The sequence below is a fragment of the Sardina pilchardus genome, chromosome 1, assembly GCF_963854185.1.
Source record: "Sardina pilchardus chromosome 1, fSarPil1.1, whole genome shotgun sequence".
Taxonomy (NCBI): domain Eukaryota; kingdom Metazoa; phylum Chordata; class Actinopteri; order Clupeiformes; family Clupeidae; genus Sardina; species Sardina pilchardus.
This window is the reverse complement of record NC_084994.1, coordinates 8649896-8666134: the sequence shown is the minus strand read 5'-3', so window position 1 is coordinate 8666134 and position 16239 is coordinate 8649896. Positions and strand designations below refer to the sequence as shown.

General features: G+C 40.9%; 1 protein-coding gene across 1 annotated transcript; it reads right to left on the bottom strand.

Moving 5' to 3' along the window:
• Positions 1 to 128: 128 nt before the first annotated feature.
• Positions 129 to 12526, bottom strand: LOC134090467 (gastrula zinc finger protein XlCGF57.1-like). Its single transcript, XM_062544260.1, has 3 exons — positions 12386 to 12526; positions 11871 to 12182; positions 129 to 3331 (listed from the first exon to the last, which is right to left on the bottom strand). The coding sequence occupies exons 2-3, from the start codon at positions 12142 to 12144 to the stop codon at positions 1707 to 1709; spliced, it is 1899 nt and encodes a 632-aa protein (XP_062400244.1). The 5' UTR covers positions 12145 to 12182; positions 12386 to 12526; the 3' UTR covers positions 129 to 1706.
• Positions 12527 to 16239: the final 3713 nt, after the last annotated feature.

Sequence of the window (16239 nt, the reverse complement as noted above, 5' to 3'; positions counted from 1 at the left end):
CCTTTTCTCTCTAGTATCGTTGATATGCTCATTAATACTTATTAATGTCATGGTTACACACTGCAACTGCTATCAATTCTCTATATACTGCCTTTATTTTCAATAATGACTCAAAGAAAACCCATCTGTATATTTTATTCAGAAAAAAAGATATATATATTTTTTTGCATGTATACATTTCATCAATGTTTTTCCTACAATAACCAAACACATTTATAAGAAACATTTTTTACAGAAAGAGAGCAATATATAGATAATTATGGTGTTAGCATATGTTGCTAACACCACAATTAGCATCTGCTGCTAACACCATAATGTATGTTTTACACTGGGTATGCTTTTTTTCTTCTTCTTTGTATATTAGAATATGGGTTTTAACGGTTGTACCAGCAATTGCAGGCCCAAACATAAATGATCACATTCATCTAATCCTTTAGGGGGAATTCTCCCATGCGGGTAAGAGTGCGTAATTCCAAAAAAAACGTGCAACTACGCACATTTCACTCTGTGAACATTCTTCCCCTCACTTAAATCTGTCATTTACGCGTGATAAAAGGTAGTTAGGCATTTTGGGTGGAGCAACCCCAAAATCTGGGCGTTTCTTATACAACTCATGTGCATTCTGCCATGGCTTAGAGCACCTATCCAGCTACGCACTCCGGAGGGGTGTATAGACCTCTGAAGTTCGCCTACAAAAACAGCTACCATCTTTGCCTATGTAAGGAGTTACGGTATCTGACGATTTTTCCTATGGGAAATTAACATGGGGATTTGGAATTATCACACTGTTAAACTTTCGCGTGGATGACAAAATTGGAAATTCAGGTGTTTTCCTGAACACACTTTTGCCCTCTGCCTTCGAGAGGAATCTGTGATCTCCGGTACGCGAAGGCGGCAGACTTTGATTTTTGCTACCCCAGAGCTAACTTGCGATGCAACTTGCCATTAAGTTAGTTAGCCAGTTAGCTCTGGGGTAGCAAAAATGAAAGTGTGCTGACTTCACGTACCGGAGATCACAGTATGCACAAGAAGGCAGAGGACAAAAGTGTGTTCGGGAAAACGTCTTTATTTAAGACTATATCGTCCCCGCGAGAGTTTAACAGGTGCGATAATTAAAAAATCCCCATGTTATTTTCCCATAGGAAAAATCGCCAGATACAGAATCTCAAAGATGGCAGCTTTTTTGTAGGCTAACTTCAGAGGTCTATTAAGGTCGAGCGCCACTACACACATTGGCATGTTTCCAACATTACCATATCCTTTACATTGTTAAAGGGACACTTCACCGATTAGCATTAAGCTCTGTATCTTTAGAAAACCAGTCATGTTTTTGAATGGTCGTGCATCATTCCCTCAGTTTGCCTTGAGATGGGAGAAATACGGATTTCAATGTTGGACTTCCTGCTTTCAAATATGTAAAAATCATCATTTTACATCATTGAAAGCAGGAAGTCCTATTCATGGGTTTCACTGAAATCTGTATTCCTCCCATCTCGAGGCAAACTGAGGGAATAATGCACGACCATTCAAAAACATGACTGGTTTTCTAAAGATACAAAGCTTAATGCTAATCGCTGAAGTGTCCCTTTAAATAGTGTAAACCTGTTATAATCACCCACATTGGGTATTAGAGCTTAGCGACTTATCGGTACGCTTTTTTACAATGAGCACATATACGAGGCGTCTTGCTCTGCTTTTGATTCACGCTAACAGTGTGCATTTGCTAGGGATCTCATGAGGTTCTTGTCCTCAACGTGATGCTGACGTATGTGGCGATAACAACTCGACGCATGTGAAAAATCTTTTCCACATCGGGAACATTCATAAGGCCTCTCTCCAGCGTGGGATAGCATGTGAGACTTTCTAAGACGAGAAAGTTGTCGATTTTTTTCCCCAAGCTGGGCAGGCGTCTCTCCAGTGTGAATGAGCATGTGTCTTTTAAGAATTGAAATTCGTGAAAAGCTTTTTCCGCACTGGGAACATTTATGAGGCTTCTCTCCAGTGTGTGCTCGCATGTGGCATGAAAGACTTGACCTTTGTGTAAAACCTTTTCCGCACTGGGGACATGTATGAGGCTTCTCTCCAGTGTGTCCAAGTTTGTGGCGTCGAAGACATTGGGATGTTCTAAAAGCTTTTCCACACTGGGCACATTTATGAGGTCTCTCTACATGGTGTAGTAGCATGTGTTTTTTAAGCACTGAAGTTTGTGTAAAACCTTTTCCACACTGGGCACATTTATGAGGCTTCTGTCCAGTGTGTGTTAGCATGTGGCATGAAAGAGTTGAACTTTGTGTAAAACCTTTTCCGCACTGGGCACATTGATGAGGCTTCTCTCCAGTATGTGTAAGCATGTGGCGATTAAGACCTGAACTTTGATAAAACCGTTTTCCACACTGGACACATTTATGAGGCTTCTCTCCTTTATGTTCATGCATGTGGCGTGAAAGGCTTGAGCTGTGACTAAAACCTTTTCCACATCGAGTACATTGATGAGGCTTCTCTTTAGCGTATGTTAGCATGTGGCTTTTAAGAGTTGAAATTTGTGAAAAAGTTTTGCCACGCTGGGCACATTTTTGAGGCTTTTCTCCAATGTGTGTGAGCATGTGGCGTGTCAGATCTGAGGAGATTCTAAATGCGTTTCCACACTGGGCACATTTATGAGTCTTCTCTCCAGTGTGTGTTAGCATGTGGGTTGTTAGAGTTGAAATAAATGGGAAAAGTTCTCCACACTGGGGACATTTGTGATACTTCTCTCCCGTATGTGTTAGCATGTGGTATTTAAGCGTCAAGAGGTGAGAAAACACTTTTCCACACTGCGAACAGTTATGACGCTGCTCTGCAGGTCTTTTTTTACGAGACAGCTCTCCTTTGTGCACATTCATGTGCCGTGAAAGACTTGACGAGTGTGAAAAACCTTTTCCACACCGGAAACATTCGTAAGGCTTCTCTGCAGCATGTACGAGCATGTGGCGTGCAAGACAAGATGCGCGTAAAAAACCTTTTCCACACTGGGAACATTTATGATAGTTCTCTCCAACGTGTAAATGCATGTGCCGTGCAAGACTTGACGAGTGTGAAAAAACTTTACCACACTTGAAACATTCATAAGGCTTCTCTCCAGTGTGTTTCTGCACGTGGCGGCTAGCTAGTGAGGATGTGGTCAAATTCACCCTGACTGAGTGTGTTTGCTGGTGTTTCTCGAGTGCTCTCAGGGTCCTGAAACTCTTCCAGCACACAGTGCAGTGGTGCCGTCTTCCTTTGAGTTGCAGGCTGAGCTCATCACTCTGTCCATGTGTCTCCTGTTGGGTTCCGTGTGGATATTCTGATGCACCTGGAAGAGTTACCATAGAGACATAGAATTAGAATGAGGGAGTTGCGGGTTGAGTTCATCATTCTGTCCATCGATGTTCTGTTGTGTATCTGAACAAAATACACTGCTCAAAAAAATAAAGGGGACACTGGTTCATAGGAGTAGAGCATCAAGTCAGTCACACTTGTGAGATATTGATTTGGCCAGTTATGTAACAGAGGTGGTTTGTGAATCAGGTTGACCTGCTTTGATGTCAACAACATTTTCTACAAGTGTACTAGAGGGCCAACTGTGAGACGACCCCCAAAACAGTAATGTTTTTACAGGTGGTGGCACCTGGTAATTTTTCCATCTTCATCCTTCTTGACTGATTTGTCACTAGTTTTCAGTGATACCACTGGTAGCATAAGCCAGTATCTGGAGCCTACAGAGGTTGCACAGGGTAGTCCAACTCCTTCAGATTGGCACACCAATACGTTCCATTGCCAAAATGACTGCTGTGTCTCCCCCTGCAGTCTCAAGAGCATGGAGGAGATTCCAGGAGACAGGCAATTGCTCTAGGAGAGCAGGGCAGAGTGGTAGAAGATCCTTAACCCAGTAGAAGGACCAGTATCTGCTCCTCTTTTTGGCAATGACAAGTATTGGTGTGCCATTCTGGAGGAGTTGGACTACCCTGTGCAACCTCTGTAGGCTCCAGATACTGGCTTATGCTACCAGTAGTAACACTGACCCTATCCAAATGCAAAACTAGTGAAAATCAGTCAAGAAGGATGAAGATGGAAAAATTACCAGTTGCCACCACCTGTAAAAACATTCCTGTTTTGGGGGTCGTCTCACAGTTGGCCCTCTAGTACACCAGCAGTAGATTTCGTTGACATCAAAGCGGGTCAACCTGATTCACAACCACCTCTGTTACATAACTGTCCAGATCAATATCCCACAAGTGTGACTGACTTGATGCTATACTCCTATGAACCAGTGTTCCCTTTATTTTTTGAGCAGTGTACAAATGTAAAGAAATGCAGCTGTACAGTGGAAAATAGAGCTAAGCTAAGCGCAGCAGGTCATGCAACGTTGCTATCTATACAGTAACAGAACATTAGGGGTGTCACGATTCTCCAAATCCTCGATTCGATTTAATTTTCGATTTTAAAGCCACGATTCGATTCGATTTTCGATCTTTTTTTATTAATGCATTCCTTGTGTCATTATTATTATTATTATTATTATTATTATATTCATTTTTATTTTTTGCCCTCTTCCTATTCTGTTTCAGGGGGCTTTTATTTTGAAAGCAATTTTTATTTTGAAACCGTTCCATCCGTGAGGTTGTAAACAAAAAAAACCGTCAAACATAGACATGTGAACATAGTGAAATGAAGCAACACAGAATGATACTTTGAATGTTTGTGCACACTCTGAAGACACTCTGAAGAGACCCAAGGTTAGTGTTAATGGAATAAGTACTTATCAATGTGCATTTTAAGCCTTAAAGTCATTTTGAACTGTAGGCTAACTAAATCGTTTTTTTACTTGCTAAGTTGAGAAGGCTCAGTGTTTCCCACAGATTAGAAGGCAATGTGTGGTGGTCGCCCCATGTCTGGGGTTCATTGCATCGCCTTTTTATCGCTCTCCTTATGTTTTTTTTTTTTTTTTTTTTACCAAGATGTGAAGCTTGTCTTTATTTGAAACACACACACATATTATGTAATTATTTACATTATATAAGCCTATACTGACATTTCTGATATTCCTAACAGCAAACTTTATGCAGATTATAGCCTACTATTCATATTACAACTCCACTTCTTAAATTCAGCTGTCTGGTTGAAGCCTGAAAATATTGTAAACATAGCAGGCTAAGTTTATCATACTCTACTGGTTGGACTGTTCATTTTCCCCACATGTGTTTAAGTTTCAAGGTAAGCTAATACTTTTTCTCCTTGGGACAGGCCCTTTTAAGTCTTGGAGTTGAAAAACATTGGTGGTCAGTCAACTCGAATGCAAGAGTTTTAATCAAATGTCTGTAGCATAGCCTACTAATGATGCTAACCGAATATAACAGTAATTTAGCTAGTCGTCTTCTATGCGTCAATGCGTCCACGATTGTGAATGTTTTATTTGGATTAAATGTGCATGTGGAGGGCGGCTGTCCATTGAGCGCGCACGAGAGCGTTTACTTCTACTGTTTGGTAATTAAGTTGCACGCATAGACTACAAAAGTTGCGGGAGAACTTTATGCTTCTACCCGAGCAGCGTCAGGTGCATCAGTGCGACCACCGACCACGCTTCCAGGGATGATCTCGTTGGTTTTCATGGAGACAGACAGCCGCGGTGTGCACGGAGGGTATAGGGGCTGTGCGTGTTTGTGTGTATGAGAGACAGACGCGCGAGTGACAGAGAGGGAGCGCAGGGAGAGGAAATTCAGCTTTACGAATGCTGCGTGTTTTTCAATAGCGTTTCAAAATAAGAATAAATAAATAAATAAATAATAATAGACGCAATATGTGGCGGCCGGTGCTGAATCTGTGGCGCACCGCCACAAATTTGTCTATGTGTGGGAAACACTGAGGCTAAATTGGTGTTAGGCTAACTGACGTGAATGAACGCAAAAATGCTTCCACACCCGTGATTTCAGAGTAACAAGAGGTTGATGTGCATTTTTTAACTGCTGCACCCTAAAATTAGAGGAGTGTTGATGCTGCACGTGTGTGGTTTTGCGTTTTGGGCATACATGCTGTACGTCACGTTGGGGGTGTGGCTGCATCGTCGATTCTACTTTTCCGTTCGAAGTTCGAGATTGAGATGTAATTTCGATCGATTTCGATTTAAAATCGAGATCGTGACACCCTTACAGAACATGTGTGTGTTTTTGCGTTTTGCGTGGGTGTGTTTGTGTGTGTGAGGATTCAACTGTATGAACCGAGCGAAATCATAGTGTTTTGTCAATGTTGTCATTAATACAGTGACAAAACATTGTGTGTGTGAGCGTGTGAGAGTACGTGCGTGCGTGCCGTGTGTATGCTTGTGTGTGGGCCTGAATGCGTGTGTGCATGTGCTTGGGTGCCGTGTGCTTGTGTGCGGGCATGAATGCGTGTGTGCTTGTGTGCAGGCCTGTGTGTGTGTGTGTGTTAGAAGCACCAGGCATGTAACTGAAGCGCTCGATTTGCGATGCGTAAAATCCATGTTAGAAGACTGGTCCATCTCTTCAAATGTACACGCCACTGTCGCGTCTGGTATAGCTACTTCCATTGATTATGGTGATTATTAAAGGAATACGCCACCCAAAAATGAAATTAAGCTAGTCTCGGTCACCCCCAGAGTTAGAACAGTGAAAAAAACCCGGTTAAAATCCGTCCGGGCATTCTCCTGCTTTGGGAACAGCGATTTTAGCTTTAGCTTAGCACAGTTGCTGTAGATAAAGGGTGTCCGTGAGCACGTCCTCCAAAAAAGTGACCGAGACGTCTACATTTTTTTCTAAATATATCTTGGGAGCCGTGTGTTCAAAACGAGTACAAATCATAATGCAAAATCGAACGAGACTATTACCTGGGCAGATCTTTACTTGGAACTATATTCAGCCTCATCGCCGACGAAGCACCGCTAGCTAGGCGCAAAGTTCTCACGTAGCACCACTTGAATCCCATCCCGTGAAGTTCCAGTCGAATCTAAGTTGGGAGTTTACAAGCCCAATTCCCATGCCTAATACCACCCATACACATATTGTAGCCTATAGCCGCCCAAGGTGATGTAAGCCAGGCATGAAAATGCTGGGTTAACTTTGGATGAAACTAACAGGATTGAACTAGTATTTTCTAGGGGTGGGAATTGGCAAAAAAAATAACGATCCGATCCTATTGCAATATTTGGGCCACAAATTCGATATTATTGCGATTGTTAACATATTGCGATACAACAATTATTGCAATTCAATTCTGCGATATATTGCTATTCATATCTCCCATGTTATTCGAAGGCATTACAAAAATTAGGAAAGGTCCTTACTATTCACTTTTTGTTGAAAACCTAAATACACCCACCTTTTTCGATGTGAAAGAAGTGTTGAGTGTTGTGTATAACAGGTTGTGATTGTAAAGCCATTGAAAATCACTGTTGAATGCGCAATAAAACGCTACAACAAGTGCCCCCTTAAACGTGTAATAAGCAAATTTAACACTTGGAGGTCCGGGGCCTTTTCAGGCACTTTGGGGCAGTCTGCTATACCTTGAGATGTTTAAGTTTTTCATCTAACTAAAAACACCTATGGGCAATTCCATATCAGTTGGAACAGGTCCGACACCATGGTCCTCAGTTTTTCCTGATTTTTGGTCCAAATGTTCCTCCATGCCTCATTAGAAGAAAACCACATTTTTAGCTGGGTATCTTGTTTAGTTTCTGAGATATGGCTCTTCAAATGTGGTTAGACGCGTCCTAAAAAAAGGCTGAAAATTCCTGTATCTAATGAGCACCACTTTTTTTTAAACCCCTCTCCTCTCTTAAGGCTACCATATTATTTTCTAAAAATTTGAACACTGGGGCAGTACCCTGTGTTGTTGTCCAAAATCATAAAGGAATTACAGTCCTTCCCACCATTGGAGACTTATTCATCGAAACAAACCCATATTTGTTTTGAAAGCAATGAAAAAAAAACTGTTTTTGTTCTGTTATGGTCATGAATGGCTAGCACTCACAGTTTTAAAACTCTACATATATATAGTCCATGAGTAAGAGAACATGTTGACAAAAAATTGAGAATGTTAGTTTTCGTATTTCGAGGCTATGAGCCTTCAAAGTTGGCCAAAATGGCGTTTTCTCCGTACCTTTCCGGAAATGTTATTAAAATGTTGTTAACGCGTTGCTAGCTGCAACAGTGACAATTCCCGGAAAGGTACTGACTCGATTAAATTCATTCTGGACTCTCTATCCGACCACATAAAGACGTGGGGATACTTCGGTTTGGCTTTAGGGACCCTCTACTCACTACCACGTAAGTGTAGTGTTGGTTGGAACTAGGGATGCAACGGTACAGTTTTGCCACGGTTCGGTTTGTATCACGGTTTTTGGGCCACGGTAACGGTTCGGTTTCAATATATCAATATTATCTTGGCTCTAGCATACAGGAGGCTATATTTGCCTTTTCTATTTCAAATCAACAATGTGCTTCTACTTACACTTGCAGAGAAAATATTAAATGCATAGCCTGACACAGATGAAGCAGAATCACAAAAATGTATTAAAAGAAAAGAACACCATCATTGCCTTCTGTCATAAACAGGCAATGTTATCCATAGTGCAGTGCAGCATAAAGTAATGTGTAGTTATTTATTTAATAAACTCACTGTCCTTCACACATTTAAAGAAAATACTTAACTGTTATACACCCTCAAAAAAGTAGTGAACAATTCTGAAAATCTTCTCAAAATAATTGGTGAGGTAGTATTAGGCTATGTGTAGTTTCAAATGGATATTTGATTTGAGAGTGCCTGCCCTGTCCTCTTTTATGAACGTAAAAAATGTAAACATAGACAAAAGTGCAGTGCAGCATTAAAAATATTAGAACAATGAAATGAACATTATTGCAACCTGTTGTCAGGGGGGGGGGGGGGGGGGGGGGCAATATTCCGAGAAGAAAGTGGCAAATTTGTAGCCTGATTACCATCGACTTTCAAAGGCTCTGCGAGACTTTAGTCTGACCAACAGCCTGTGCTAACGCGGTTTCTTGCCAGTGCTGGTTGACCCGCCTCCTTTAAGTGCCTCGATTTGCTACTGGTAGATGTCATAAAGCGGATTGCCGAGTTTAAACCAATAACAACACTCTTTCCTCTGCCTTGAACACGCCTCTACCCAGAGCCGTTGGAGCTGCTCAAAGTTGATTGGTTCTCGACCAAAGGGGGCAGTTCCGCAGATTTCGGGAACTCAGAAATCCTTCTCAATGAGCAGTTGACCAGACCAGCAGCAAAAGCCTGAAGGCGTTGCGTCACTGGGAGGGCGTGCCAGGCTAGCAAATTTGCCACTTCACAAAGTGTCTGTTTCCCCTGTGTCTCCTGTCGTGTGTGTGTGTGTGTGTGTGTGTGTGTGTGTGTGCGTGTGTGTGCGAGAGAGTTGTGTGATTGACGAGTGGACGAGCGATTGACTGATTTAGCAGTGAGTTTATTGTTTTTCGAGTGGACACCTCCCGCTGCCCGTAGCCTAGCATGTACAACGTCAGGAAAATAAATGACCCGAGTTTGGAATGACATGTCAGCCTCCCCATCTCCTATAACCTCCCATCCCTACAATATTTTCCAGTAAACTATCAAAAAGAGAATACACTCAGCTGTGTCGGCGTCACGCTTTCTTAGGCTACTCTAGCGCGAGCAATCAACGCAGGGCAGAAACCACCGGTTACACTGTTACACACAGACTTTATAATGTGGCAAATTTTCGACCTTCTAAAGTGGCAAATTTGCGTCTTTACAAAGTATATATACGTGGCCCTAATACGCCGTCGTATTCGTTATGTCTTTGGGAATTATAGGAATATTGTTGTCGAAAGGCTGCAGCAATGGATGGTTGGGTTTTCGGTGGCAAACTAACTCTCCGTGCTGCTCCACTTAAGGTTACAGCCGGGTGATGAAGGCGCAAGTGGGCCGACATGTTGGATGTGTTATCTTTATTAGGTGATCGTTGTGAAGCAGTGCTTGCAATGCACACTGTGCTTTGTTTACTGACGGTCTTTTTGCCTTGTTCGTGGGCTACTTCAAATGTCGCCATGATCATGCAGCCGCCGGTAAAGTTTGTTTCTTCTCACATGACTCCTTCATTTGCATTTCAACGCGCTTATTGGCTCTTGGGAAATTCAGTAAAATTCTGATTGGTTGTTGCAAGGTTGACGAGAGGCAAGCTGAACAGTCAGAGAAAACGCATCCCCCGGGTCCTAAGCACTCCTCTCTATCGCTCCCAGGCTACGCGCGCGCAATAACCTTGTATTAAATAAAAAGTTTAATGTCGCGTATACCGAAATATTGCGGTTTAGGTGAGTCTATTGAACCGAACAGGCCAAACCGAACGGTTCAATAAATTATTGAAAACCGTTGCATCCCTAGTTGGAACAGTAGAAGAGGTATAAAAATAGCGTTTTGTAGCGGCGAAAGGACTTGCCCCGGTCACTTCCAGGCTAACGAGTTTTGGCTAAAAACGGTGAACTCGAACTTTCTCAAAATACATCCGAATGACATGATTGTGGTGTCAACTCAACGTATGTACTCCCAATAGTCCGAAAAATTGATCTAAAGTGCATTTCACTCCGGATTATCCCTTTAAGAGAGGAGAGGGGTTTAAAAAAAAAGTGGTGCTCATTAAATACAGGAATTTTCAGCCTTTTTTTAGGATGCGTCTATCCACATTTGAAGAGCCATATCTCAGAAACCAAATAAGATAACAAGCTAAAATTTTGGTTTTCTTCTAATGAGACATGGAGGAACATGTGCACCAAAAATCAGGAAAAACTGAGGACCATGGTGTCGGACCTGTTCCAACTGATATGGAATTGCCCCTATGCAAAATTTGCACATATGGTTATATTCTAGAGGTCCTCCGCAATAAGAGACTTAAGTGGATGTAATGAAATTACGTCTTAATATAATTCAGTGTAAACACAACTATTTAAAAAAAGATTTTCAAAGGACAAAGGTCAAAAACACACTATGAATATATCTAGCTAAGACTTTTGAACTTGAATGGGCTTTTTGAATGGGCCTGCTGCAGGTGAGAGGACTGAAATCCTAGGATTTTCTGTTATTGTTTTTTCAAAGTGCCATTGATTCATTCTCTTTTAAATATGGGTACTTTGGGGTTAACTCTAACCATTTTAAGGCCGTTTAAAACGCACCAAATCAACAGGCCACCTGTTCAATCACCATTCAAATCAACAGGCCACCTGTGCACCATTCAACAGCCTCAGAAAATGGTTACAGACTAGTTAACCCCAAAGTACCAACATATGTACTTGGAAACTAGTTGATTAAACGTACGTTTCTAGTGGTTTCTAGTGGTGTTTCTAGGACAAAAACTAGAAGTGATTGAGATGTGTGTTTGGAACAGTTTTTCAAATCCCCATTAACCCTCTGGATTTAGACTCCAGAGGGTTAATGTGATCAGAGAAACCCCTGGGTAAACCCAACTCAAATAAAAGTAAAATAGATAATTAAATTCTATAATCAAGTATTGCAATACTTTGAGCTACTAGTATCTAATTGCATGCACAAAATACCACAATACTGAATTTTCCCCACACCACTAGTGGGCTATTTTCTAAGAAAAGTTGTAGAAGTGGGGTGTGTGAGAATAACAAATGAAGCCTACACTTATTCAATCAGCACAAAGAACTAACAGAACAAAGGATGTAGATATGATACATTTATGGTGTGTGTGTGTGTGTGTGTGTGTGTGTGTGTGTGTGTGTGTGTGTGTGTGTGTGTGTGTGTGTGTGTGTGTGTGTGTGTGTGTGTATGTGTGTGTGTGTGTGTGTGTGTGTGTGTGTGTGTGTGTTTGCTTGCTAAGGGTATCTGAAAGGACTTACTTTCCAGCAGATCGTGCTCATCGTCTTCAATAGTCACTTCAATCTCCGCTGTTGTCTGTAGGCCTAGTGTCTCGGTATGAGCAGGCTTCAATTTGGACTCCGCTAAGTCTGATCCAGTTCTATACTGAAGCTGTTCTTCATCAAGTTCAAATGCAATTATATTCCCATAGGTCTCTTCTACGATATCATCTTCTTCTTTCATCATTACGGTCAGCTGGTATTGCGTTTCTGTAGCGTCATTACGGTCTGAATTTAACTGAAGTCCGAGATCCATGTTCCCAACGCACCAAAGATGATCCCATCCAAAGTTTTCTGTAGTCAGAGCAACACACACAATTTACACAATTGTTTGCAAGTGAAAGAATATAACAACACCAACTGTTACATGCTTAATTGGCAAATGGCGTAGCGTAGCCCTTCCATCTTGGGATAGTTATGTTCGTGTGCACCCTAACACACTGTATGAGATCTAGACATCGACCAGTGTATGTAGCCTATCTAAACATTCAACCTACCTCGAGTCACTCAATTAAGCTCTTCACTCGGAGATCAGTTAATAGACCGTCTAGATTGCACAGATCGAGAAAAGGTGTTCATCCACGCAGTTGTATTCACTATCTTTGAACCACCGTTGCTGCTGAAACCATGGCTGAAACTCCCAGGAACTCCGTGTAATAATCAAATGTATTTCCTCGTGGTTGGTTAACGACAGGCAACTACGCTTTACTGCCACCGCGTGGAATGGAGTTTCACTGCAGGAATATAAAATAGACGGTGCTGGGAAGTCACTGAATCATATGCTGGATTCCATTTATAAATTGTATAACCAACAATACATATAAAACACAAAACATGAGTGATGTATTTAAAAATACAGTTACAATTTAAATAATGGTGTTCAGAATACAATTACATTGATATAAGAGATTGCCTTTCAAACATAACTTGCAGGCCAAGACTTTTCGAACTCAAATTTGTTTCATTGCATGAGAAAATCAGGCAGAAGTTGGAAGATGGGGTCATACAATTTTTCATACAGTGACACAAAAATGTACCATAAATTACCCTGAAATTATATATTATTACCTGGTTTATTTAGTCCAAACCCTGAATAATCCCTCTAAAGACCCTCCATTATGTGGCCCGATTAGACGACACTTGTTTGTAAATCAGTATGTTCCTCTCTCCAGCAACAGTAAAACCATCCACTAAAGCCACAGCGATTATGAGATAATGCCTCTTAAAAATGACCGAAATTTAGAAGGATGAAAATTCTGCTTTCAGTGGTGCAGATAACCCCGTAGTCTACCTATGCTATAGGGCGGGCTCTATGGAAATGTAAAGCTTATGTTCATATCTTTATCCGGATAGTCAGGGTAGCCATTGTAATTTCAGTCTTTTTCAGCCATGAATTAGGGTCTCTGAGAGGGGTCCCAGAACTCCATAACAAAAAAAAGCTGGAGGGTTTTAAGTATATGGCTGTTCATAGTTCCACATACTTATCATATACAAAGTATGAGCCGATTTGGCCGACCCCCATCTTCTGACCTCTGCCTGGTTTTCTCATGCAATAACTCTTAATTGCACCATGCAGCCTAGCCTCTCTCTCAGGGCCTTTTTCCACCGACAGAGAACCGGCTCCGTTCCCGTTCCCGAACCAACATTTGAACCGTTCCGTTCGTCGTGCTTCCACCAAACAAATCCGGTTCGGAACGTGGCACCTTGGTTCGGAAGTCGAACCAAAAAATACTTGTTTTTTCCTGCGAACAGGAGTAGGCGTGTCATTGCGCAATTCAGAGGGGCTAAAAGCATGAGTTTTCCGTCCATATCAACTGTTGAGTAAACAAAACGATTCAACTAGCATTGCACTGCTGACGTTGACTAGCATTTTAAATAGCTAGTTTCCGCCCTTTTTATGGGACAACTGGTCATATCGTTCTCCCGTTTATGCATCTCATTAACTTTTACTTTTGCATGCACCACCCATTGTTGACGCATCCTTGGTTCGATTCAGGACTGGTGTAAATGTGGGCTGGTTCACTAGACAGCACCACGGTTCAAAGAATTCTGAACGGCACCAGTTCAACACCAGGTTCGTTTTTGGTGGAAAAACGCCTTTAGATGACTGACTGCTCTCTCTCCCCCTGTCTGTTCATCTTGAGAGCCTAAATGTGAAACCTCTCAGAGAATGTAGAATGTAGAATGAGGCCAACAGGGCCTACATCTAGCCAGCATGTTTTAGGTCAGTATAGAGGCTCTTGTTTCTTGACAGCAGGCTTGTGCAAAATTCAGAATTGAATTGAGAATGACCCCTAAATTCCTATTCAATTCTTGAGTTTGAATTGAATTTGAATTGAGCTCAAAAACAGGATGTAGAATTACAATTCGAATTTGAATTAAGGGAAGTAGAAGTGAAATTTCTTTGAAATTCAAATAAATTCATATACATAATTTAAGGGTATACACTGCAAATTATTTGATTCTTACCAAGATAAGAAAAAAAAAATAGATTAGAAGTTTTAGATCATTTATATTGTTTTAGAGTGAATTTCTTACTTTAAGTTTTCAACTTTACATAATCTTAAATCAAACACAACCATATTTTTTTGTCTCAAATAGGCACGAAATCTTAAAATGAGGTAAATACTGTTATAATTAGATCTTTTGCATCTCTCCCTCAAATTCTCATCAAAATAAAGCTTGTTTTAAGATTCAGTAACAAAAATGTGCCTTGATTTAAGATGACATTTAAGATTCTCAGCTCGCCCGCTATCTCAACTCTCCCTCTGCCTTTTCTCTCTCTATATACCATATGCTTATTAATATTAACCATCATGATTTATAGCAATACTAATCCACTCTATATCTCTCAACTCCTCCCTCTCTGCCTCAGTATCATTGATATGCTTATTAATACTAACCAGCATGACTTATAGTAATACTAACCCACTCTATATCTCTCCATCTGCCTTATATAATACCATATGCTTATTAATATTAACCATCATGACTTATAGCAATACTAATCCACTCTATATCTCTCAACTCCTCCCTCTCTGCCTCAGTGTCATTGATATGCTCATTAATATTAACCATCATGACTTATAGCAATACTAATCCACTCTATATCTCTCAACTCCTCCCTCTCTGCCTCAGTATCATTGATATGCTCATTAATATTAACCAGCATGACTTATAGTAATACTAACCCACTCGATATCTCTCCATCTGCCTTATATAATACCATTGATATGCTTATTATACTAACCATCATACTACAACAATAATCCACATATCTCTCAACTCTGCCTTTTCTCTCTAGTATTGATACGCTTAATACTAACCATCATAAGCCCTATTCACACGGGATTATATTACCTGGGGACCTTTGGTCATTTTCAAATTACCGCCCCACCTCTGTGTTACTTGCAGCGCATTCGCACAGGATAAGCAACGTCTGTAAATTACTCTATTTTCACTGACATTACACGCAGTGTATGTCGTATCCTAACATTCGAAAACAACGCAGAAAGTAATTAAAATAACAATCACTGAGATGCACATTCGCACGGGATTAGTATTATCACTGGACGTCTGTGTTTTGCGAAATACAGTAGGTCATTTGAGGCGGAATTTTTACTTTACAAATTAAGCCTACCTTACACTGACAAGATTTGGGAAATATTCTTGAAAGACTGTAGTCTTCTGAGTAAAGTCTGAATGAGGGGCATTAGTTAAAAGACTACAATCTTTCAAAAATCTTTCCCAAATCTTGTCAGTGTAAGGTAGGCTTACCAGACATGGCACATTCACACGGGACTAAGATCTCAGGCATCCTCCACAATTATCACAAATCACCAAAGGTCCACAGGTAGTACTAATAGCCTAATCCTGTGTGAAAAGGGCTACAGTAGCCTAACGCTAACCCATATATCTCTCCAACTCTCAACCCTCCCTCTGCATTTTCCCTCTATCATTGATATGCTGATTAATAGCCTACTCATTAATGTCTGATGTTATAGCCACTGTTTCTGTGGTTCTGCCCACTCTAAAGCCAATACAACTGCTATCAATTCTCTAAAGTTAGCTAATCAACCTGGTTAGCATGGTTAGCATAGTTAACATTTTTTGCAAAACTCTTAGAAATCATCAGCGAAATTAGCTAATCAACCTGGTTAGCATTGTTAGCTTGGATAGCATTGTTAGCATAATTAGCATTTTTAACGTAACTGCTGGAAATCTTTAGCCAAGTCCGCTGATCAACCTGGTTAGCATAGTTAACATTGTTAACACGGTTAGCATTTTTGCAAGCCCACTCTTGCAGGTCCTTGGAAATGCACATTTCTAGTTTCAATAATGACTCAAAGAA

What these genes read in the sequence shown, in the direction of transcription:
- LOC134090467 (XM_062544260.1), bottom strand. Translation starts at nt 12,144, where the DNA reads ATGGATCTCGGACTTCAGTTAAATTCAGACCGTAATGACGCTACAGAA. An exon ending in TGAGCACGATCTGCTGGAAA is followed by an intron (nt 3,332 to 11,870) that starts GTAAGTCCTTTC and finishes TAACTCTTCCAG; the next exon opens with GTGCATCAGAATATCCACAC.